General features: G+C 40.6%; 2 protein-coding genes across 3 annotated transcripts; one reads left to right on the top strand and one right to left on the bottom strand.

Annotated features, from left to right (window-relative positions):
- Positions 1-2,111: 2,111 nt before the first annotated feature.
- Positions 2,112-16,021, bottom strand: crmp1 (collapsin response mediator protein 1). 2 transcript variants are annotated; one of them, XM_087800093.1, is made up of 14 exons: positions 15,638-16,021; positions 10,516-10,604; positions 10,259-10,443; positions 10,023-10,187; positions 9,626-9,687; positions 9,490-9,570; positions 9,311-9,379; positions 7,963-8,083; positions 7,714-7,870; positions 4,833-4,974; positions 4,585-4,755; positions 3,880-4,059; positions 2,765-2,930; positions 2,112-2,695 (listed from the first exon to the last, which is right to left on the bottom strand). In XM_087800093.1, exons 1-14 carry the CDS (start codon positions 15,974-15,976, stop codon positions 2,604-2,606), a joined length of 2,019 nt encoding a protein of 672 aa, XP_087656219.1. In that variant the 5' UTR covers positions 15,977-16,021; the 3' UTR covers positions 2,112-2,603. The 2 variants fall into 2 exon arrangements, with proteins under 2 accessions (XP_087656219.1, XP_087656227.1); XM_087800101.1 differs by lacking the exon at positions 15,638-16,021 and adding an exon at positions 14,297-14,437.
- wfs1a (Wolfram syndrome 1a (wolframin)) lies at positions 15,998-24,986 on the top strand. The gene is made up of 12 exons (XM_087809011.1): positions 15,998-16,041; positions 17,942-18,093; positions 19,396-19,475; positions 20,216-20,360; positions 20,432-20,605; positions 21,062-21,139; positions 21,743-21,882; positions 21,943-22,068; positions 22,129-22,374; positions 22,720-22,998; positions 23,104-23,267; positions 23,396-24,986. Exons 1-12 carry the CDS (start codon positions 15,998-16,000, stop codon positions 24,573-24,575), a joined length of 2,808 nt encoding a protein of 935 aa, XP_087665137.1. The 3' UTR covers positions 24,576-24,986.
- Positions 24,987-25,411: the final 425 nt, after the last annotated feature.

Below are 25,411 nucleotides of genomic sequence, written 5' to 3'. Positions count from 1 at the left end.
ATCAGAAATGTTGAATTTATCTGTGAGATTTATCTATGGAGATCAATAATGTTTATTGATTGATTGATTGATTGATTGATTGATTTATTGATGCTAAAAAGCAGCTACTATTGCTGGAGCTGACAGTTCCCTGGAAGGATAGGACAGAGGAGGCACATGAGAAAAAAGATGTAGAAGTACCAGAACCTTTTGGAAGCATGTTGGAGGAACAGTTGGATGACCAGATGCATGCCAGTGGAGGTAGGCAGCCAGGGATTCATTAGCCATTACCTGAACAAGTATGAATGTAGTAGCGTTCATTTAACACTATCAATGTTACTATGTTACACTACACTGTAGGTTATTCAAGGTTAACTCTATAAAATATAAACACTCAAAATGTTATTTATAACTGACACTGGCATATATCAGTGTTAATTAGGATTAACTGTCATAAAACTTCCCTTGATATCTCTAAATTCTCTCCAACTCTTTTTAAGTGTAATATATTGTGGCACGACATTATGACAAAGTAGACTTAAGTGTAACATGACAATCTTCCAGTCATCACGGTTTCTCATAACGTTGAGTAAATAACTTGGATTCAGTCAATGCTAGACAAGATTAGTCATTAATTAAAACGAATAGTGCATGTGAGGCTATTTGCCATTCGTCTCAAGAAAATAGTCAGTAACAGTGACCCGAAATAGATTTGAACATCTCTGCATTGTCGCCAAGACAACCAATCACATCTGTAGATACTACCCTGTACTCTATTTGAAAGATATTAAACAATATTAAAGCATGCAATTTTCATTCATAAAAAATATATATATATTCGCCAACCTCATTCTAGTTTACATTGTGTAACATAATCAGTACTATGCAAAACCAACAGTAACATTGCAACCTTCTTAACTAGGCAATGGACTGGGTTACAATTATTCATCAACATTTTAAGCCGTTGGTTTAACGCAGGTAAATGTTTATTCAATAATTTAAACACTTAGCTGTGTTACCTAGACTAAAATATTTTAGTAGATCAACTCTCACACAGTTAAATTGCCCAAAACAAGAGTCAAAGTAACACTATACATTTAACAAACAACAAAAACACTGGGTATCTTTCCCTTTTAAATTTTCTGCATGGTCCAGACTGCCCAAAACCATTGTACCTCTACGCTCCATATCCTAAGAAATAATTTTATAATATAATTTTCTAGTTTTGTTAAATACGTCAAATCAGATATATATCATCTCTAAAATACATTTCTTCTCCAGGTTTGTGAAGCAATTTTATGCTCTCTTCCCGTTAACTTTTAATGATATCAAATTTCAATACATTAATTACAGATCCGTCTACTTTATGTACTTCATGGGAAAATTCAAAACAACTTTTTTTCAGTTCTAACGCTCAGTGCAACAGCGCCTCCTATTGTCGTTGTTTGTCACAACACTAGTTTAGGGTTTTTTCTTCAGTCGAGGTCAGGACTGTTCTTTACTCTATTATCGTTTATAAAATTGAGGCAATTTAGATAATGTAGCTTTAATCATCCAACAAGTGCGTTTAAATCTACTCTAAGAAGGGTAATTGAAATAAAGCTGGAATTCGATTAATTTAAAAGATTAAATATTATCTTCTCGTATCTGTGTTCTTAATGAGATTGAGCAGCCATCTTTTACCTGAAGGGAATTCAAATTGTGCGTCGGGCTCAGATCACCCGAACACCGGTTCAAGATCACGCAACCCGTGGTTCTCTGTCGCCCTCTTGTGGTCTTAAATAAATCCGGATCTTGGCATGATGATGGAGTAAAGTGTTCTAATGATTCAGAAAGTTGTTGAACTTGAATCTTGAAAATCATCGTTAGCTGAAGGACAACCTGGAGAAACCTTCTAGAGGCGGAGATGTATGTTTGCACACAGCCAGTGACAAAAAAAATCACAATAGTTTTACACATTCAAGTTTATTAATGAATAACCAGCAATAATAACAAACTTGATTCATTACTTTAATTGGTATTTTCCATTCGAGACAGCAGATGAGCAAACAAGCAAAACAACATTTAAAAAGTTTAAAAAAAAAGGAAAGAACCAAAATCCCTAATTGAGCAGGCAACACACAACCACCACATGTCTTGAATCTGTTTATTTCCATTTTTCATTGTTCACATTTTTCATCATCATTTTAGCTGAACGTTCCATTAAAGCTCATGTGTTGTTGCTTTCGTGCACAGTGAGAACATTGCGTTTTCATAGCTGTGAATAAAGTCAGAACATGCATGTGTGGCGGATTTTACTGTCCCTGGATCAACACTGAAATATCCATGCATGTGTGTGTGCACGTGTGTGTATGTGGGTGCGTGTGTGTGTGTGTCTGTCTGTCTGCTCTACACACAACTGCAGTATAAACAAGACCAAACTATGAGCACTTCAAGTGAGTTACCTTCATGACACCAGGGGCTTGTTTATGTGCCTAATGGGGAGCTGACGCAGAGTCTTCAGCGAGTGTTTGTGTTGACTATTCATTAGTGAGCGACTCAGAGTCGACTGATTGTTATTCACGTTTGATCACCTCTAGATGGTGGTTATTATGATGGTGATGATGATGATCGTCATGACACGTTTAACCAAGACTTGTGATGTTGGAGCGTCCACCGGGGGGGGCTACAATGCGATGGCCAGATCTGCGAGGAATGTTGTCGTCAAACTGAGCTCCTGAAAGGACAGAATATGTGAAATCCTGCACACACAACTGAATGCGATGGCGTTTGTGTGAGTTGATACCTGATAGGCTGAAGTTGGACAGGTGCAGGTTGCGCACCGGAGGTGGGTGGTGCGAGGTGGGTGAGGTTTTGGCCGAGGGCGAAGGAGTGATGTATTTGGGAGTATGAATGACGTCATAGACAGGTCCGTCATACTGACCACGGCTGACACCCTTGTTACACTTCGCCTGCAGACAGAACAAAGAATGATTTGGTAACTTAATACTTATGAAGAGAAATGATGTCACAACTGGTTTAACCTGAAGAAGAACTGCAGCCAAAACTACAATTACTTACTTTCAACCGCTGACCCTTCTTATACAAATGCTTATGATTATGACTATCGTAATTCTACGTCCATGATTATAATGATTATATATTTTATTACAAATAAATCAAAATATTACTTCCAACAATGCAGTAACTTTAATTTCTATTTATTGTAAATTATCTACATTAGTTAAGAATTGTACTCTTGGAAATACTTTTGAACTATTAGGAATTCTAAATACTACGACCACCATTACAACAACAAATATGACTTCTTTAATTAATATTGCAGCTAAGCCAACTATTACTTGTACTTGTTAAACAATTTCCCAAAGGAGACCTCCTGAGGGATCAATAAAGTTTTACCTTACCTTACCTTACTACTTCTATTACTAATATGAGTACTACTACTGCATGACATGATGCAGCATTAGTTGTTGAGGCTGAATGATACAGTTTTTTAACTTTGAAAGGCCACTAGATGACACACATATTATAATATTTGGCTCATAGCAACAAACTGAATTAAACCTGGCATCATTTTTAAACTGAGAGTGCCATCTAGTGGCCTTTTAAAATTATGACCCTGAATCATGATTCAGCTCCAACAACTGATGCTGCATCACAAGGCCTTATTTCTGCTGCTACTTTTACTTTTATTGCACATAATTCTATCACTTATTACAAGCACCCACCCAGTACTATCTATGTTACAACTGAGTCCATGACTACAAAACCTAAAAAAAAACTTTTCCTACTTATGTAATATTCATCGCCCACAGTTGACTGACAAACCATTATTTTCACTTTTGACCTAAAGGTATTTCTCAGAATAGAATCGATCATTCCACGGACGATTCTCTATACCTGGTTTCTGAACTTGATTCTCTGGTAAGCAAAGTCTGGGAAGGGCTTGCGAGGAATAAATCGCCCGACACCCTTCTGAGTCAGCAGCTTCCCTTCCTCGTACCCCACACGACCGTTACTCAGCACCACCGCCGGACCTCCTCGACACTCCAGACCCTCAAATATATTGTAATATGACTCCTGGACAGAAAGAAATAGAAGAGAAATGGATGTCAGGCAGTGTAATAAAGACTTAACATCTGAGTCGACCTTTTAGAAAAGATATGCTGTCAAAAGCCAATGTGCTGCGACAGCGAGCCAAGTATCCTTGAGCATAAAACATGCAGTATAATGCAGCAGAGGGGAGAATGTCGGGATGAATAAATAAAAAAGCTGGGGGCACATAGTAACATTGAGTCTAAATACAGGGGGATGGGTGGAGATCAAAGTGTGGGTGGGGGGTGAAAGGGGATTATACCCCAAAGCCGATCCCTGTCTGGATGCAGACTGAATACATTAACCACTGACTGAAGCAGCGGCGAGTCTAAATCATTTATCATCACCGATCTCTGTCTAAGAAAAAAATGCTTCAGCTGTAAAATGGTTGTCATTTGAATTCTTTTCACGTTTGACCTAATTTAGTTTCCTTGTCCGACATGCGCATGTTTTCCCTGCGTGCAAACGCGTCCACATGTTTTAGTATTGCTGCGTTTGTTGCATTATTACCGATCGTTGGACTTTGCTGGAGATGGTTTTCACACTCTCAGGGTCCCAGATGACGACGTCGGCATCAGAGCCTGCTGCTATCCGACCCTTGCGAGGGTACAGGTTGAAGATTTTAGCTGCGTTGGTCGATGTGACCGCCACAAACTGGTTCTCGTCCATCTTCCCCATCGCCTGTTGGAACATCAGCATGAGCTGTCTGACTGTAACAAATGTAAGCGTGACATGAGAAATGTTCTTTATGGACTCACCACAGCTTTGTCCCAGACGATGCTCATCCTCTCCTCCACTCCATTGATCCCTTCAGGGATGAGAGTGAAATTTTCTTTGCCGATTGCTTTTTGGGAAGTGCTGTATGCACAATGTGCGCTGCCGACCGCCTGCAGGTCGCCGCTTTTGAAACACGCATCGAGTTAATAGTCTCTCACAGTAGGTGACACAGCTGTACAGGTGTGTGTTGAGGCTTTTGTAAAACAGTCAAATGCTGATTTATTGCAAACCCGTGTAATAAATAAAGATGTGACCTTATAAAGTACATCTGAGAGAAGAATGTTTCCATTTAAACTTTGTTGTGTGTTTGTGTGACTGTGTTATTGTCTTTGCATATGGTACCTAACTAGTTGGGTTTCAGCTGCCTTTGACCACGACAGGGTACGGTGTACATGTTAGGACACCGTCAGGTCTCGGAATAAGGTGTCAGGTTTGAGGAAAACCACAGTCAGCTGAGAAAAAATTCCTGTCTGATCGAACGTCTTCAAACTTCAAAATAAAGGTTGTCAGACAGAACGATAATAGTTGTTTTTACAACACTGGGAATAAAAGTTTCTGATTCTGATTCAAATATACAGAGCCCAATACAGGACATGATAAAAAACGTGGAATACTTATTTGTGATAACTATTATTATTTAATTCATGAATTCCAATGTATCACCATAATATCCCACATGTTTTTCTTCTCGTGTGTTTTTATTTTTTGTTTTTATTTTTTTATTTCTTTTTTTATTTTATTCTGTTAATAGTGTTAATTTTTTAATATTGTAAATAATTTGTATATTTTTAAGATTTATTTTATTATCTCTTTTATTATTATTATTATTTCTCATTTCCTTGCACTTTATTCTCATTGTGCTGTTGTAAAAGTGTGTTTCCCCTCTGGGGATGAATAAACGTATTCTATTCTATTCTATTCTATTCTGGATAGCTCGATCCGTAGAGTTCCCAACTCTAGACCTAAGAAACACAGTTCCATTTTTTTTAGAAATCTTACTGCACTGCCATGATCTTTTTTTTTTCGGTGTCAAGGCATTATTTATATATTTTACTACAAGAGAACATTACATTCTATTTTGTTAAAACATCTGAATCTTTTATACACAACTGTTAGAGATCATAATGTTGTTGAGGTTTGGATTTAAATGAGTTAAAAAGCATAGAAAACACTTGAAATTGTGCCACAACTCAACTCCACCTAGCAGTGTCCACTTTTGGGGGATTCAAAGTACGGTCACCCTAAACGTAGGCATTATGAGCACACGTAATACCTTTCCTGGACAGCTAGGTAAGCAAATCCAGTGCACCTTTAGTAAAACAGCAACCAAAGCCTGCACTTGATAGATCATGAACAATACTTGCATTTATCAGAAGCATTTCACACACAAAAAAGATCAGAAAATGATGTTTCTCAACAATATAGTCTAGTGAATAGTAGTGAATAAATACTCTGATTTTTTTTCTTGTTGTAAAATATATAAATAATTTATAAATAAAGATGGAAGTTAATGGATCTGACAAAAGACAGAGGTTTTCCTGAAACAGGAGCTGACGATGTACGATACAAAAGTTCATGGCTTGATTCATAGAGAGACAACACACCGGTATAGTGTCTAAAGTTGGAAGAGATGTGAAGAAGGAGGGTTTGGGGGAGGAGCAGGTGTCTAGCTTTTTAGTTATAGAACCTTTTTTTCTTTTAATATTAAGAATTAAAAATAATATACAAGCCCAAATATATAATCGTCATTAGAGTTGTTGGTTTGCCCAACCAAGGCCAAGATCTTAACCTTTTTTCTTTATCTTTATCTTTAGACTTAGATTGTATTATCTTGTTCTTTCTTTTTATTTCTCTTTGTTCTTGTTCTTATTTTATTTTGATTATTTTTTATGAAAAATGGCTGTATTTGCTGTGGAAAATTTGGAAAAAAACAATTTCAAACAAATCAATCATTAAAGTTCTACCTAACCTAAACTAACCTAACCGCTGCGGTGGGATTGGTCAGTATTCAAGGTTGGATTCTACCTTTGAACCTGCAACCTTCCTCTGTTGTTGAAAGCCGTCTGATCCAATTTAATCTCTAAGTGATTCTCGTCAATGAGAAGTCCTTGTGACAAAAAAGCAACACTTGTTTAAAATGACAGTAATGTACAAGCTAGTGAAGAATTATTTCCCCTACTCAACACTAAATATATTTATGTTTGTAAAAAGGGATCAAGCAAAAGAGCAGTGTGACAACAGCACAGTGGCGTTGGATGAGGCGATGGATGAAAAAGAGGAGGTATAAGGAGGAGGAATATTAGAGCTAAGGCAGCTAGTGATGCAGGATTTGAGATCCGCTGCTATTTTTAGCATCAAGGACTGTCAGGAATACACTGCAGGATCAGGCTATGTGTCGTGAGAGATTGTAGCTGTACTGTAGCCATTACTTCAAACGCTCCTCTTACTTTTATGGCCGTCTGTAATGATTTAATTCACATGATTTCATGTTCACTGGCTCTTTAATTACTCTTAATGGGAACCTCTTGAAATTAAAATAATAACAGAAGCCATCTCAAGTGCGTGTGTGAACATAATGAGAGCATTAGATCACTATTACTAAAGTGAGAAGTGTAAAAACAGTTGGTTTGTCGTTTGCAATGGTCTTTCTCCAATTATGGTTTACCATCTGTCAATAGGCCTACTCCTCCCACGCTCACAATTACCTTTCCTCGAGCGTTTTCCTCTCCCCTTGTTTGCACTAATACAACTTGACATCCTGGCTTATTTGAAAGGCAATACAATCGAAAGTTCTTCTCCGCAGTTTACAGATGTCGGGTAAATGTCTTGAACACTTCAGTGATTATTTTTTCTGACTATTACCTGGCAAGAAGTGTGTTGAGATGATCTGGAGTTGTGGGGTCTGGACTTAAGGGAGGAGATGTAACGTAAGCAGCAGCTTTGGCCCAGTTTTTACTCCAATAATGGGAACCATCCGTGGCCAGGCTGGCAGTTATTGGTTCACCGTAAACTACAGACCCTGCATTGATAATGAAACATATTTAGATTAAAATGTTCAACAAATAAAGATGGACAGGCAAAAAAAAACATTTTGAAATGAATGTTACTTACCTTTCCTTCTTGCCTGTGCGATGATGTCACCAGCACTTTTGCTCATCACTTTGGAGATATAGATTGGACAGTTGACACGGTTACCGAGGGTGATGGCTCGAAACACTGCTTCAGCCTCCACCTGAGAATAAAGAAGCATATGTTGACATTGATGGATGGATGGATGGATGGCTGGATGGACCGATGAATAGATATACAGATATACTGACAAATGGAAGAATGGATGAATGGATGAATTCATTGATGGATGGATGATGGAAAGATGAATGGATGGGCAGATGGACAAATGGATGGATGGATGAATGAATGGGTGGATTTAAGAATAGATGAATGGGTGGATGAAAGAAACAATGGTTGGATGGATGGATGGATGGATGGGTGGATGGATGGATGGATGGATGGATGGATGGATGGATGGATGGATGGATGGATGGATGGATGGATGGATGGATGGATGGATGGATGGATGGATGGATGGATGGATGGATGGATGGATGGATGGATGGATGGATGGATGGATGGATGGATGGATGGATGGATGGATGGATGGATGGATGGATGGATGGATGGATGGATGGATGGATGGATGGATGGATGGATGGATGGATGGATGGATGGATGGATGGATGGATGGATGGATGGATGGATGGATAAATGGTTGGATCATTAATAATGGGTGGATGGATGGATGTAAATACAGATGGATGTATGGATGAAATAATGGGTGGATGGTTGAATGGATATAAATGCAGATGGATGGATGGATGAAATAATGGGTGTATGGTTGAATGGATATAAATGCAGATGGATGAATTGCTGGATTGATAAAATAATTGGTGGGTGGTTGGATGGATGGATGAAATAATTGGTGGGTGGTTGGATGGATGGATTGATGAAATAATTGGTGGGTGGTTGGATGGATGGATGGATGGATGAAATAATTGGTGGGTGGTTGGATGGATGGATGAAATAATTGGTTGGTAGTTGGATGGATGGATGAAATAATTGGTGGGTGGTTGGATGGATGGATGAAATAATGGGTGGGTGGTTGGATAGATGGGTGTGAATACAGATGGATGGATGGGTGAATGGATGAAATAATGTGAGGATGGTTGGATGGATGGATGTAAGTACAGATGGATGGATGGATGAAAGAATGGATGATTGGGTGGATGGATGAAATACTAGGTTGATGGGTGGATGGTTGGATGGTTGGATGGTTGGATGGTTGGATGGTTGGATGGTTGGATGGTTGGATGGTTGGATGGTTGGATGGTTGGATGGTTGGATGGTTGGATGGTTGGATGGTTGGATGGTTGGATGGTTGGATGGATGGATAGTCACACACCTCTTCAGGGCGACTCAATGGATGCCCCTCTGGTCCAGTGATTCCCATCTCAAGGATTTTCGTCTGTTCCTGAAACATAAATGAAACTCTTGCCTTCAAGTGTTTGAAGTTTTCACGACCCATCGTGTTCTCTCTCTGATATTAATGTTGTTGGATGGACTGGAGTCGGATCAACGCACCTGAGCGATGAGGTCCCCGTTCTCAGCATGAACCAAGGCGACAGCGCCGAGCTTCTTGAAGAAGGTCAGGGCCTCGTACAGCTAGAGGAGGACAGAGGTCAGAGCCGCGATGGAGGCATGACGTGGTGTGACAGACCTGAGTATCTGACATCTGGTACACATCCTTGTACGCCATATACACCTGGAAGGAGTTGATCCCTGACCACAAAAACAGGAAATAAATGTATTATTAGTTTTTATAAAAACGAATTAGAGATGAAGTTCTTCAGACACGAGCACATTCACGGATGTAATGGATGCCAAATCAGCATAATTCCCCACACAAAAGCCTCCAGTGATCTTTTGAGGGACGAACTCCATCCAAACGTTGAACAAGCTTTTAGCAGAATTGATTCTTACACCAGCTTTGGACAGATTATAAGAACCACAATGACAGCAACAAGAACACGACAATGTATTCCACTGTGTTTCCAATGTTTCCAGGATTTTTTCCTGAAGCGACGCAGATGCATTTTCCCGTGCAGTCACCGTACCTTTGTCCTGCACCATAAGCTCCAACTCGTCTTTAACGTCTTCATTCCACTGTGGGATGTCCACGTGGAGCGAGTAGTCACAGCACGCCTGCTTGTCGGCCGCCTCCTGCCAGACCTCGAACGCCTCCAGCAGACTCTCCCCGAGCTGAGGAGTCACGTGGTCGACTGAGAAGGAGAAGAAAACCCACTGGTGTCACACGTCACGCTGAATATTTCTCACATATGTCGACACTCACTGATCATGGTTGTGCCTCCGGCCAGCGCAGCTCTGGTGCCCTGAAAGAAGTCGTCGACGGGCCGCGAACCCAGGAAGGGCTTCATCAGGCAGGTGTTGACGTCGATGCCTCCAGGGATCACCATGCGGCCGTTCGCCTCGATGACCTCGATGTCGTCTGGAACCTCCAGGTTTTCACCCACCTGCCTGAAGAAGAAGACAGATGTGGTGGAGCTCGAGAGATATTATGATTTTGTTTTCACAGTGTTTTCTTCTCACTTGATGATTCCATCTTCGATGTGCACGTCTGCGTAGAAGGACTGGTCGTCGTTGACCACGCGTCCTCCTCGGATCAGCAGCCGATCACTCTATCAGAATAGATCAAAGAGAGTGATGAGTCTCCGTTCTTCAATGATCCCTGAACACTCATTCATCTACAAGACACGGTGAGTTGTGATTGTGGTGAGGAGAGCTCCATCCCCCTGTCTCTCCTCTCTTTCCATTCCCCTGTCTCTCCTTTCTTTCCATCCCCCTGTCTTTCTCCTTTTCCATCCCCCTGTCTCTCCTCTCTTTCCATCCCCCTGTCTCTCCTCTCTTTCAATCCCCCTGTCTTTCTCCTTTCTCCATCCCCCTGTCTTTCTCCTTTCTCCATCCCCTGTCTCTCCTGTCTCTCCATCCCCCTGTCTTTCTCCTTTCTCCACCCCCCTGTCTCTCCTGTCTCTCCATCCCCCTGTCTTTCTCCTTTTCCACCCCCCTGTCTCTCCTGTCTCTGCATCCCCTGTCTTTCTCCTTTCTCCATCCTCTGTCTCTCCTCTCTTTCCATCCAACTGTCTCTCCTCTCTTTCCATCCACCTGTCTCTCCTCTCTTTCCATCTCCCTGTCTTTCTCCTTTTCCATCCCCCTGTCTCTCCTCTCTTTCCATCCCCCTGTCTCTCCTCTCTTTCAATCCCCCTGTCTTTCTCCTTTCTCCATCCCCCTGTCTTTCTCCTTTCTCCATCCCCTGTCTCTCCTGTCTCTCCATCCCCCTGTCTTTCTCCTTTCTCCACCCCCCTGTCTCTCCATCCCCCTGTCTTTCTCCTTTTCCACCCCCCTGTCTCTCCTGTCTCTCCATCCCCCTGTCTTTCTCCTTTTCCATCCCCCTGTCTCTCATCTCTCTGCATCCCCTGTCTTTCTCCTTTCTCTATCCTCTGTCTCTCCTCTCTTTCCATCCACCTGTCTCTCCTCTCTTTCCATCCCCCTGTCTTTCTCCTTTCTCCATCCCCTTTTCTCTCCTCTCTTTCCATCCACCTGTCTCGGCTCTCTTTCCATCCCCCTGTCTTTCTCCTTTCTCCATCCCCCTGTCTCTCCTCTCTTTCCATCCCCCTGTCTCTCCTCTCTCCATCCCCCTGTCTTTCTCCTTTCTCCATCCCCCTGTCTCTCCTCTTTCTCCATCCCCCTGCCTCTCCTCTCTCTCTATCCCCCTGTCTCTCCTCTCTCTATCCCTGTCTCTCCTCTCTATGCATACCCCTGTCTTTCTCCTTTCTCCACCCCCCTGTCTTTCTCCTTTTCCATACCCCTGTCTCTCCTCTATGCATTCCCCTGTCTCTCCTCTCTCTGCACCTCCCTGTCTCTCCTCTTTCCACCCCCTGTCTTTCTCCTTTCTCCACCCCCCTTCTCTCCTCTCTCTCTCCATCCCCCTGTCTCTCCTCTCTCTCATCCCCTGTCTCTCCTCTCTCTGGACCCCCCTGTCTTTCTCCTTTCTCCATCAGCCCGTCCCTCCCCTCTCTCCATCCGCCTGTCTCTCCTCTCTCTACATCCCCCTGTCTCTCTTCTCTTTCCATACCCCTGTCTTTCTCCTTTCTCCATCCCCCTGTCTTTCTCCTTTCTCTATCCCGCTGTCTCTCCCCTCCATCCACCTGTCTCTCCTCTCTCTCCATACCACTGTCTCTCCTCTCTATGCATTCCCCTGTCTCTCCTCTCTCTCATCCTCCTGTCTCTCCTCTCTCTTCATCCCCCTGTCTCCCCTCTCTCTCCACCCCTCCTGTCTTTCTCATTTCTCCATCCCCCTGTCTTTCTCCTTTCTCCATCACCCTGTCTCTCCTCTCTATGCATCTCCCTGTCTCTCCATCCTCCCTGGCTTTCTCCTTTCTTCATCCATCTGTCTCTCCTCTCTTTCCATCCCCTGTCTTTCTCCTTTCTCCATCCCCCTGTCTCACCTCTATTAACATCCCCTGTCTCTTCTCTCTCTCCATCCCCCTGTCACTCCTTTCTCCATCCCCCAGTCTCTCCTCTTTCTGCATCCCCCTGTCTCTCCTCTCTCTCCATCCACCTGTCTTTCTCCTTTCTCCATCCCCTGTCTTTCTCCTTTCTCCATCCCCCTGTCTCTCCTCTCTCTCCACCCCCCTTCTCTCCTCTCTCTGCATCCCCCTGTCTCTCCTCTCTCTCTATCCCCCTGTCTCTCCTCACTCTGCATCCCCGTCTTCCTCCTTTCTCCTATCTGCATCCCCCTGTCTCTCCTCTCTCTCCATCCCGTCTTTCTTTATTTCTCCACCCCCCTGTCTCCCCTCTCTCTCCACCCCTCTGTCACTCCTCTCTCTCCATCACCGTCTTTCTCCTTTCTCAATCCCCTTGTCCCTCCTCTCTCTCCACCCCCTGTCTCTCCTCTCTCTTCTCCCCCCTGTCTCTCCACCCCCTGTCTCTCCTCTCTCTCCATCCCCCTGTCTCTCCTTTCTCTCCATCCCCCTGTATTTCTCCTTTCTCCATCCCGCTGTCTCTCCTCTCTCTCCATCCCCCTGTCTTTCTCCTTTTTCCATCCCCCTGTCTCTCCTCCCTCTCCATCCACCTGTATTTCTCCTTTCTCCATCCCCCTGTCTCTCCTCTCTCTCCACCCCCCTGTCTTTCTCCTTTTTCCATCCCCCTGTCTCTCCTCTCCCTGGTTCTGCCTGTTTAAAGGATATTTTCCCTCGACAGTGTTGCTCATTGTGATTGGCTGACAACTTTTTCTCTTCACTTATATATATTTTTTCAACCTGTACATTTGTGTGAAATAACTCTGTTATGATTTGGCCCTTTAGATAAAAATTGAATTAAACGATGAACAGTTTTATTATCATCTGTTGTATATTAATTTTATTTTAAGCCATCACAAGATGAGGCCTCATAGATCAATAAATATTGATATTCAAAAGGACAAGAAATGCATTATTAAAAGGGGAAAAAAATATCATATAAACAGGTTTTATTCCAAATTGAATCAGTTAAAAACAAATAAAAAGTTTTCACAAACATTGAAACTATCGAGTAGGGAACAATATTTATTTGTGTATCAGAGTTTGAATAAAGAATGATAGTCAAATAATAAACTGTTGGATCATACAGTAGTTTGCCATTTACAATTGTATCAATAAATGTATCCAGATGTAAAGTACAATATGTAAACTGGTAAATTACATAAACCCATATAACAACTATTACACAATACTACTCAACCATACTACTGTTTTGTTTTTTAAAGTGAGTTGCAGACATGTCTTTAGTTAAAACAAACAATAATATATATATATATATATATATATATATATATATATATATATATATATATATATATATATATGGTATGTGTAAAAGCAATGCGCTTCATTTAATCTGGTAAAATTTGTGACTACAGTAAAAAATGTATATTTAAAATCCAAGACCATTGTTTCATTTCATAGCTGGTAAGTTTGTACGAATGAAGAAGAAAAAAGGGAAGCCAGGGAAGCCATAGTTTATGTTTCCATGGTAACCGTTTGCCAACCAATCGATGATTTTTATTATGTTGCAGGATTTCATTTTTAGCATTTTGTGGGGTTTTATTTAAAAAACAAGACATGTTTTAATCTCGATGCCTTCAGTGCTGACAGAATATCGAAACCTTTGACTCAGCGAAAAAATCAAACGTTTTCCTGTCGTGAATCTGCTGCTTCACCTTCAAGTCACACTTAGGGACCTCCCGCTGTGTCGCTACCTGGACTAAGAATTTAATCCCGCATCGCAGCAGGGATTTGAGCCGTTGACGCTCGGACACACCGTGTGATCTCACCAGATGATGCGGGAAACTGTTCTCCATGCGCTCGCTGTGCTCAGCCATTCTCCACGAGTCCCTCAAACCAGCAGCTCTTCTTTCAATATGTTCACATCAATGTCCCCGGAGAGAGGAGGATGAAGATGCCGCCGCGACAGGAAGAGAGGTGCGCGCGACGACTCAGGTGACGCTGCGTGCAGACGTGCGCGCTGCCGAGAGACGCGTGAGCGCGTACGTCAGCAGCAAACGCGATACGCGATATTGCCACTTTCTGGCTTTCTCAAGGACCTAAAAATATATAATTTTTTTCAGCTTAATTAATTGTTTTTTTTCCCTTTGTTTGTATTATTTTGTATTAATGGGTTTCGTCTCTATAAAAAAAACCCTTCGGTCTTAATTTACTTAAATAAAACATTTAATCAGCCTCTTTATGTGCGCTTTTTCTTTTTCTTTAGAGGAAATGGGTTTTCTTCCATTTATGGTTCATTTTATGTCAGGTACAACTTTGAATTTGATTGGACAAATAAAACGATAAGAAGTAAACAGCTGATAACAATTAAATGTACGATTTGACATATCCAATGTTTTCTTGATAATAGCCACTTAATAGTTATTCGTTATATTGAAAAACAAATAAACAACTGATGTGAATAGACTTTAGGATCACAGCCAAAGTATATATATATATATATAATAATAATAATTTGCATATAATTGGCGATATATATATATATCTCCAATTATATGCAAATAAGTCAAATAAGTTAAGCCTCTTCTAACTTCTAACTTCTAACAAAGAAACTACATGATATTATATGATGACATTATTATTATTATTAGAAGGAGCTCCTATATTGCATACTAACTTAATAATCATATGAAAAAATTGTTTTATATATATATATATATATATATATATATATATATATATATATATATATATAATATATATATCACTATTTATCACCAGTGATATGCAAATCAGTCAAATAAGTTTAGCCTATAACAAAGAAACTACATGAGTTATTGTTATTATTAGAAGGAGCTACTTCTGTTGTGTTATCAGTTTTATCTTGCCCTTTAGAGTATATACTTTATTGAATATTGTTTTGATTGTTAAAGCGCTTTGTGACCCTGCTCTGGAAAAGCGCTATATAAATAAAAATTACTTACTTACTTAATAATCATATGAAAATTATACATATAAATATAAATATATATATATATATATATATAGTCACTGGTGTAACTTTGGGGTCACAGCCATATACAACTAAAGATGACTTACTTTTCCACAGGGAGATCTGAACATATGACCTACTTTCTCTCATGTCAAATAAATGAAATATTGTGCCTCACCTTCTCGCCTCGAGGTTCGTCGTCAGAAAACCTCACTCGAAGATCGCTGTGGTCCTGCTTCATTTCTGCAGGTGGGTTGTCCGGGGTGCCCTCGCCGCCCGTCGGGCTCACCGGGTCACCCGCATCCAGCATCCGCTCCCTGCTGCCGCTCCTCGGGGTGCGGCTCCCCTGGCGCCCGACCGCGTAGTTGTCGAAGGCGATGGTCTTGCTCTCGAACGCCCCTTCCACCGAGCTGAACATGCCGTAGCTTTTCCGCTGGTTGGGTCCGGTGGTGATCGGGGAAGCGAAGTAAACCGGGAGCTCGTCCTCCCGGTTCCATTCCCTCCTGCAGTCCGACATGGTGACTTGAAACCTGGAGCGATGGAGAACCAGCAGATGCTTGAACCGGGTCAGTCCCGCCTCCTGTCAGACCACAGACGCAGAAACAGAGTTGAGGATGCTGCTGGGTTCTGGAAGAACTGGGAGCACAGTTCTGCTTGTCTGCTTCTTTGTCTCCCTGTACCCCGCTTCTTAAAAGTGGGGGTGCAACTATTACCAGCTGAGAGGATTAAAATGTTAACCCACATCTGGAAGGATTGACAGATGTCAGCTGATCTGCTCTGTTCCCTCAGATGGTTTTGTTAAACAGCACAACAATGTATTATTATTATTATTATTATTTATCACCAATTATATACAAATAAGTCAAATAATGTGGGACTCAGCCTATAACAAAGAAACTATACGAGTTACTAGTATTGTTAGAAGTAGCTCCTATATTGCATACTTACTTTACAATCATATGAAAATTAAGATATATCTTTAGTTAATTTAGGAGAATTAGATTATGGTCTACTTTGTATAGATTTGTTTAATCAAAAGGGTTCATTAAGAGGTGCATACATAGTGAATATGTACATGTATAGTCTTGAATGTTTTTTGTATTATTATTATTTGATTTCTTCAAACTAGTCTGTAAAGGGAAAAGTCAGAAGCATGACCTTAATATTACTTACTTACTTACTTACTTACTTAATAATATCGTCCGAACAAAGGCCTGAAGATTGAAAGCGCTTATCATTTCAATGAAGTGATTATCTTTCGCCACTAGATGGCAGTGTTTGTCCCTACGTTATATGAGAAAATAATTGGGATTTATTCATTTTAAAAAACTGTAGTGATGACAGAGTAGATGAAAAGCTATGCTTGAATGAGTGAATGAAAAGTACGTCAACATCCATTTTCTCCAAGTATTCGGTTCCTTAATTGACTGAATGCTTTGATTCTTAAACTGGTAAGTTACAGAGTGGTTGAGTTCGTCATAAATGATTTAAATTCTATTATTTCCTTCATCAATTTACTATCATGTCTGCTAAGAATGTTTAGGACAAGATATAATGAACAAATACACAAATTGAATCTCAAAATATGATAAAATATGTTTAGTACCTGGATTTTTTTTTAAACAGTACAACTCTTGCTACTGTAAATCTTTACAGTTTTCACATGTAACTTTTTTAAAGGTAGATCATTGCATTATCACTTGCTATAATGAAAAAAGTATTCGCATGTTCTGTTAACCAATCCAAACGTTCCATTCTCTGACCGGCACGTGATCCCTCCTGTGAGCACTGGGTCTATTTTTAAGAAGGTGGATCACACATTTGGGCTGTTTGTTTTTGGACCAGAGAAGCATGAGAGCTTCAACGCCCTCAGCTGTTTTTCTTCAGGAGCTAAAACGTTCAAAATTCAGGGCCAGAATAATTCATATGGAAGAAGTGAAGAGGATTTAAATACCAAGTAAGATATTTGTCATGTTCTGTCACTGCTGAATGTTAAACAGGTGTTAAGCTTGGAGTCGGCTGGGTGTCTAGATTTCTGTGACTTGTGCGGCGTCAGTTTCCAAATATCCCCCCCCCCACGTGCTGTTTAGTTCAATTGGGTTCAGAATGATTGCACAAGCTAAATATGCCAACGTATGTGTCTAACTGCAACGACATAAGTAACTTAATGTATGGATTAAGCTGTGCCAGTTTATTCCTTGTTGCGTTTTTAAGTTTAATATTTTTCTGTTTTCTAATAGATGGAGAATTTACCACGCAAAGAAAATGACCCATCCAATGCCCTGCAGAATCAGCTTTTCCATGATTCTAATGTTCCACGTGTCACATCCACCAGCAACACAACATCCTCCGAACACACAGAGTGGTCTCCTTCATCCCATCCATCTTCAGTCACGGTTCCCGAATCAATGGATTCCACAGAGGGACCACAATCTGAACCATCTGCACATCCACAAGTCTCAAACTTGTCGTATTTATCCAGAGCTAAATCTGCGCCCTCCCTGTCACTGTCTGACTCTGGCTTGACTTCTGCTGCCAAACCCACGAGACGGACGTTTGCCTCCGTGGCCAAACGAGTGATTATAGAGGAACGGCTCAGGAAAGCAGAGGAAGACGAAGCCCATGAGGAGGAAGGTAGGTCTGAGTAAACAAGTCTCTTTGAATATATTCACAGTTTGATGTTTCTGCCTGTGTGTTTTAAACCTATAAGCTAACATTGATTTAATTTTCAGGATTCATACGGAGTTAAGATTTACAATCTGCTTTTATTTTTTCTGCTTTTTCTTTATGCGATATATTCAAGTGAGGCGTCTGGTTAAGTGTGAGGGTGAAAGTGTTTTCATAAACAACACCTTTTTTAAACAAGAGAATGAACCAACCACTGACACTTCTAATGTTTTGAACACAAACGTTCACGCAGTAGGCAATAGTAAACATTGAAGTTTTCTGTACAATCTATATGTCATTTAAATCCATAAACTAGTCTTCCAGATAGTGGCTTAAATATCGTTCTTCAGAGTTTCAAGGTAGATTTTCACTGAATGGGACAGCAGGAGGCACTAACACACTTCATTCCAGAGAACAGCTCTTTCTACAACACAGAGAGTGACAAACTCCACATGTTTCTTAGGTCCAGTTGGAACCAGTTTGGAACAATCATCTACTGCACCATTCATTCTAATCACAAACTTTTAATTACAATTATTCAGACTTTGCAAAAAATAAATTAGATATAATGGGCCTTACAAATTACAAAGATACAGAACTCTGCAGCGAGAATTCTGACCCGCTCTAGTAGGAAAACTCACATTTCTCCGATCCTTAAATCTCTTCACTGGCTGCCAGTTTCTTTCAGGATCAACTTTAAAATTCTGGTTCTTACTTTAAGAGGTATTCATGGTCAGGCTCCTCCTTAAATCAGTGATCTTATCCAGCCTTACACCCCAGCTCGGGCTCTGAGGTCTGTGGATCAGAATCTACTGATGGTTTCTGAAAACGGTTCAGGACCAGAGGAGAGAAATCCTTCCAGGCTGTTGCTCCTAAGCTTTGGAACGATCTTCCTCTCTCTCTGTATTTGATGGATCTACTGACTCCTTCAAGAAAAATCTAAAGACATTTTATTTGTGCAGGCTTTTCCTTGATTCTCTGAGACTCCTGTGTTGTTCTCGGTGTTATCTTGCTTTTTTAAGTATATATTTTATTTAGTATTGTTTAGATTGTTTAAGCACTTTGTGACCCTGGTCTGGAACTTACTTACTACTTACTTACTTACCTTACATGATTATAAATGCCAGGAAGCCTATGTAAAAGTTTTGGGAGATGTTGATGATACTTTTTTTTTTAACTGATAAGAGAGGATTACACTTGGATTATATACATTTTCATCTTGTTGTACTTAATTCATTAATGAATGCAAACTCTCCATTTTTTTTAAAGATGAAGAACCAGAGGAAGATCTGTCGGTGGATCAGATTCTGGAGAAGGCAAAAGCCGGGGATGCACGAGCTCAAGCACGAGTGAGTGTAAACATGTGAACACAGACTCTCTGCATCGTTGTCGGTTCTGATCTGACTGTGTTTGTTTTTCAGTCCAGCTGTAAGATAAAACCAAAATTCTCATTAATATGGATCATTTAGTACTCACTAATATGGGCTCACTTTAAGACGTCAACATTAATGTTACTTTAAAAGTTTTATTTATAAAATGAAAAAAAAAAACTTGTGCCATGTCAGCAAAAAAAAAAGTAAATCGTGCCAACTGCCTAAAATGTTTTGAAATTAAACTGTACAAGTTATTATTAGAAGATGGTCACTTGATACTCCTCAAGAGATTTCTACGCTGGACAGTCGACCTTTAGCCGTGTCAGAGGCCTGAGTGACCACCCGAGCAGGACACTTTTCAGTGTATACACACTTGTGTCTGTAGGTCATGAATCAATGATATTTTGGTTGATAATGTCCACAATTTGATGGCCCTAACAGGTGTAAAGGGTTCAACATGTCTTTTTTTAATCTTTATTTCAATTTAAAGTGTCAAATTATATTAAAGTTATCTAAAGACACTTGCATTTAAGGTAAAACCATATCGGAGAAGAAAAAAACATGTCCCAGCGAATCGACAATGAGTGAACACAATTCCTTTATGTTTTTTCAGCTGTTTATGTTCAAAAGAAGAGCGCATAATGAATAATGTAGTTTTTAGGCTAATATTACGACGTTAGAAATTCATTTGAATATTTTTTTTCATTTCTTCTCAGCTTGGTCAACATTATTTGCTCCTGGCTGAAGAGAAAGACGCAGTTGAGAATAATATTTTGGCAGTTGGGTGGCTGGTTAAGGCAGCAAAACAGGGACGGAAAAGAGCCTGCATTCTCCTACAGCGCTGCTGGATCCAGAAAAAAGGTTATAGAGTAAATGTTCCAGCCTTGAAAACTTGTTTTATATTGAATTTTATTTTAATTTTTGTACACCAGGAATCACTCCTGACAACGAGGAAGATGTTCGTAGGTTGGCAACAGAGAGCAAGTTTGAGCAAGCGGTGCGTAAAGCTGCCATGATGATGTACTGGAAGCTCAATCCAGAGAGGAAGACAAAGGTGCCAATGGCGGAACTACTGGGGAACATTTGCCAGGTCAACGCGATACAGAGTGAGAAGAGTGCAGCTTACGATCTTCTGTGGGGCCATTTATCAAATCTCAAACGACACTCAACCCCTGACCTGTAATATTTTATCACTGGCTTCCACTGTAAACCCCATTTTTTTAAATTCAAAAATTTTGACTTATGAGGCACATATTTAAAAAATAACATTGAGTATTGACATAAACCCTTTCTTTCTAAACGAGGATGTAAAACAATTAAAAAATAGTCTGTGCCCAAGGTTTTTTATCTTTAAAATGTAAATTCTTCTCTGAGATTCACATCTTAGTTGTGTCAAGATCACATCGGTTGATCAACATATTTCCTGCATCATGTTTTTGTCACTTGACTCCGTGAGATCTTTGTGATTTGACCAATTGCAGCTGCCAGGGTGAAAAGTTTCGCATTGTATTCAGGCTTGTTTGCATCTCTCTTCTGTTGTCCTGATTTCTTCTCACCATAAGGTGGCGCTCCTTCCAAAGTCCCGATACCAACCTCAGGGCAGACGCAAAAGGTGCTGGAGAGTATGGTCAGTAACGAGGGTTAGTATCAGTCTTTGAAATTGTAATAAACAATCCAATTTATTGATCTATTTTAACTGATTATGACATTCCCCTCACACCAATTGTTTTTTTTAAAAAAGGGGAAAGTATTTTAATAATTCAATATCAACCACACCTTCAATATCTTTTTTGTCAACCTCCATTTAAATAATACAATTCTGCACCTTTTAAGCATTTGAAATGGAACTATAGTCCACCAACATTTTATCAGTTGTTCATTATCCAAGTGTCAATATTGCAAAATATTTTTATTGAGTAGTTTTCTAACAGACAAACATAAACATGCCAGTGATCACATGTGCTCCTTGGCAGAGGTAACTATTGATCTTAATATTATTTTAAAGTCACATGATGGTTGTATTGTTAGATATTAGTATATAATTACATTGGATTAAACTTTATATTTTTAGCATATCTAAGAAAATGTATGTGTTAAAATGATGACATCACAATTACTTTTTAATATGTTATGCTTTTAATTTGCCTTTAAAACAAGGTTCCTTTCTATTTTAGTGTTTCCAAATTTGAACCATTCTACAAACAGAACTATAAGATGATATCCATTTTTTTTCCTCCCATCAGCTGGTCAACTGGTCGACCTGGATGGTTTCGTGGAGATGACGAAAAATTATGCACAGGGAATCACTGTATCTCAGGCTAAAACCGAGAAGCCACCGGCAGACAAGACTGACGGCACAGATGGTGGTGCTAGTGGAAAAGAGGTAATACGTTGCAACAATTCGTCTCAATAGAATATTAACATGATTGTTTTTATGGAAAAGATGGCGTCCTCCGGATATAAGAAGCACCACAAAAGTTCTTGGGGGTTTGGGGGAACAGGGATGATGTTGGATACGAAGCAAACAGTAGCCATAAAGAATGCCATGGCGATGAAGTCATGCTTCATGGTAAGACCACCTTTATTTAGTTTGCACACAATGTTGACAACACCTTTTTGTTTCCTTCAGTACCTGCAGTACCCCATGCACACGGTTCTTGACATTAAAGAGCACCTGGTGGACTGGGCCTCGCGCGCCGGAGTCCAGTGGCTCAGCACCATCATCCCGACACAGCACGTCAACGCTCTCATCTTTTTCTTCATCATCAGCAACCTGACAGTGGATTTGTTTGCTTTCATCATCCCACTTCTGGTCTTCTATCTCTCCTTCATCTCCATGATCATTTGCACTCTGCGTATTTTTAAAAGCAGCAAGGTTTGTATTGGGTCTTTTTTTTAATGACAAAATGACTAAGCAATGAGATTTTGTTAGTTTGGAAACACTGACTTTTAAATGATAAAAACAACAAAATAATAAAACGAAATAAATAACAAAAGTTTTCATGATTATGTGCTGTGAGGAATATGTACTCTAGTTAAAAGAGTTTTATTTTTAAAAACAAAACAAATGAATCACAGCAATTGTAAAGTGTATGTTTCTCATTATGTTATGCTCAATCCCAGTCAAAATTAAATTCACCATCAGGAAAGTTTATTCTATTTTGGGTGGACTAGTTGTCAACAAATAATATTTTACTTAATAAAAAAAATGTTCTTCCAGAGCTGGGAGAACTTCAGTGCACTGACTTCCTTGTTGACTCGCTTCGATCCCGGACTGGACGTGGAGCAAGCCGAGACCAACTTTGGCTGGAACAACCTGGAGCCCTACATCTATTTCATCGTCTCGGTCTTCTTTGTCATTTTCTCCTTCCCCGTGGCTGATAAGGGATGGATTCCCTGTTCAGAGCTTTCTACTGTGGCCATCTTCTTCACTGCTATCAGCTACCACAGTCTCAGTCCTGCTGCTGCCACATATGCCCGTCGAGCAATGCTTATAGAGGTCAATGTTTTAATGTTAACAATTGACACTTTGATGAGGAATTTTCAACGTTTGTCTCTCATAACATGAATTGTCATGTACATTTTTTTGTTCCTTTTCTTCTAGGTTGCATCGTCTCTCTGTGGTTTGACACAATTTCTTCCGGAAAACATGACAGTGCTTTTTAATCTGGGACGCACCTTTGCTACTCTGCCACTAGGAGACTCAGTGGAGCTGAAACTCAGCCTACCTTGTCTGCTCTATGTTTACCTCTTCTACCTTGTCTTCAGGTAGGCATGGACTTGAAATCTAAATGAATTTTAACGATATATTTTAACGGGTTAAAGTTGAGCTTTGACTCAATTGTGATTTATCTTATTGTGAATTTTCACTGAAGGTGTACGTCTTTTCCTTCCAGCATGGCCCGGATGCGTGGTTTCCGGGGGACCTACTGCTTCTTAGTGCCGTACCTGGTGTGCTTCATGTGGTGCGAGTTCTCTGTGGTCCTGCTGCAGCATTCCTCCGCCGTGGGTCTGATACGCACCTGTGTGGCCTACTTCCTCTTCCTGTTTGCTCTGCCTGTTCTCGCCTTCGGACTCGCCACCATGCTCTTCATCCAAGTCTTCAAATGGTTCCTCGAACTGGAACTGACCAAAGTGATCGTAACCCTGGTGATATGTGCGATTCCCGTCTCCCTGCGCCTCTGGACTCGCTTCAGCATGTCTATTTTAGACGTGGTACGCTCCATCACACACCGGGGTCCAGTCAAGCTCATTCTGCTCTGCATCTCCATGGTGACGCTGCTTTTCTCAGTCTATGTTTATCATTCTGAGGGAGAGAAGCTCTACAACTCCACTCTGACTTGGAACCAGTACAGTAATGCATGTGGGCCATCAGCATGGCAAACTAAAGGCATGGCCCAAACTCAGATTTTCTGCAGCCACCTACACGGACACAGAGTCACATGGACCGGGCGTTTCAAACATTCTAGCGTGGTAGAAACTGAGAATGGAGCTCAGTCAGTCATTAACATGTTGCCAAGGTTAATGGCAGACTGGCTACGCTGCCTCTACGGCGAAACGTATCCCAAGTGTGACCGGACAAACGTTTCGGTGGCGAATCTGACGGCGGTCGGTTCTGAAGCGCTGATTTCTTTACCTCTGCTTCTCCGTATGCAGGAAGAGGACGAGCTTTGTCAGATCAAGGCTCTCGCCAAACACACCTGTCACGTGAAACGTTTCGACAGCTACCGATTTCAAGTGACGGTCGGGTCGATTAGCCAATCGAGTGTGGCGGCGGAAGACCCGGCCAAGGACATCATGCTAATGGCGACTCATGAGTTCCGACAAGTTTTACTAAACCTTAAACCTGGGAATCTTGTGGAATTCAGCATAAAAATTGAGGGTAAACTTGGCGCCAAATCTCCAGCGTTTGAACTGAAGGCCATACACTGTCTCGACTGTGAGTCTTCTCCGTTGACCGCGGGCCGACAGGTGAAGATCGAGCGAAACTGGAGAAGAACTACAATGAGAGCTCTGAAGTTTGCTTTTGATTTTTTCTTCTCACCTTTCCTGTCAGCAAAAATCACTAGCCGATAAGAAGCTTTTTTTTAATTACAATTGTTTTTTATCGAACCTGTGTCAAGAGCCACATGAGAGAAGCATTCTTAGTCATGTTTTGTAACAGTTATTATTCTGCGGTTGGAACTTGTTTTCCAGCGCCACCGACAAGAATCCTTACAGTATCTCCTGGGATGCAGTGGAAGAGCTGAGAGGTTTTTATCTTGCGTACAGTTGAGTATTACAGTTTCTCAGGTCTGAGTGTCAACTAGTCAACAGTGGAAATGCCTTGTTGATCTAGTACCTTACCTTAAACAAGTGCTTTTACACGCACTTGAATACACAAATGCTGACCTACACCAAGTCGCGTACTTCCTCCTTTTTGACAAATAATTGTATCCAAAATGAACAAATGCTAAGCATTTTAAATTTCAATGGTGTCAACGATTGCAACGGATAAGGGTGTATTTTGCATTTGTTAATGTAGGTTTTTAAAAATGTGAGAAAGGTCTGAAAGAACTCATAGAACAACTCTGGGTGCCAGTCCTGTACTTCGTTTCCTAGATTCTGTTTACACAATTTCATTAGTTTTTCATGAACAAATGTTTGCCATAGATCCCAGATTACTCAAAGATGCAATCGAACCTAATAGATAAGAATATTACTTGTTGATGTTTACAAGCTGACCCTTTCTGTTTACAGCAATTATGTAAAGATTTTATAGATAACTGAAAAAGTGAACTGAAAGAGATAAAAAATAAACAAATGAACTGAAAGAACTGAAAGTAGAAGAACTGTAGGTGTACACAGAGCTTGTTATTCATCATTATCATTCATAGTTGATTGTTTTTTCATCATAAATTGAATGATTTTGT

This window comes from Callionymus lyra, chromosome 1, assembly GCF_982586985.1.
Source record: "Callionymus lyra chromosome 1, fCalLyr1.hap1.1, whole genome shotgun sequence".
NCBI classification, from domain to species: Eukaryota; Metazoa; Chordata; class Actinopteri; order Syngnathiformes; family Callionymidae; genus Callionymus; species Callionymus lyra.
Note: the sequence above shows the minus strand (reverse complement) of the source record. Positions and strands in the feature narration are given on the sequence as shown.

Excerpts from the sequence above, each read along its gene's own strand:
- crmp1 (XM_087800093.1), bottom strand. The coding sequence starts at position 15,976 with ATGTCGGACTGCAGGAGGGAATGGAACCGGGAGGACGAGCTCCCGGTT. Across the intron at positions 9,688-10,022 it reads GCTTATGGTGCAGGACAAAG|GGATCAACTCCTTCCAGGTG; the intron begins GTACGGTGACTG and ends TTTTGTGGTCAG. Across the intron at positions 2,696-2,764 it reads GTCCAACTTCAGCCTATCAG|GAGCTCAGTTTGACGACAAC; the intron begins GTATCAACTCAC and ends CTGTCCTTTCAG.
- wfs1a (XM_087809011.1), top strand. The coding sequence starts at position 15,998 with ATGGAGAACCAGCAGATGCTTGAACCGGGTCAGTCCCGCCTCCT. Across the intron at positions 18,094-19,395 it reads CGAAGCCCATGAGGAGGAAG|ATGAAGAACCAGAGGAAGAT; the intron begins GTAGGTCTGAGT and ends TTTTTTTTAAAG. Across the intron at positions 20,361-20,431 it reads CTGCTGGATCCAGAAAAAAG|GAATCACTCCTGACAACGAG; the intron begins GTTATAGAGTAA and ends TTTGTACACCAG.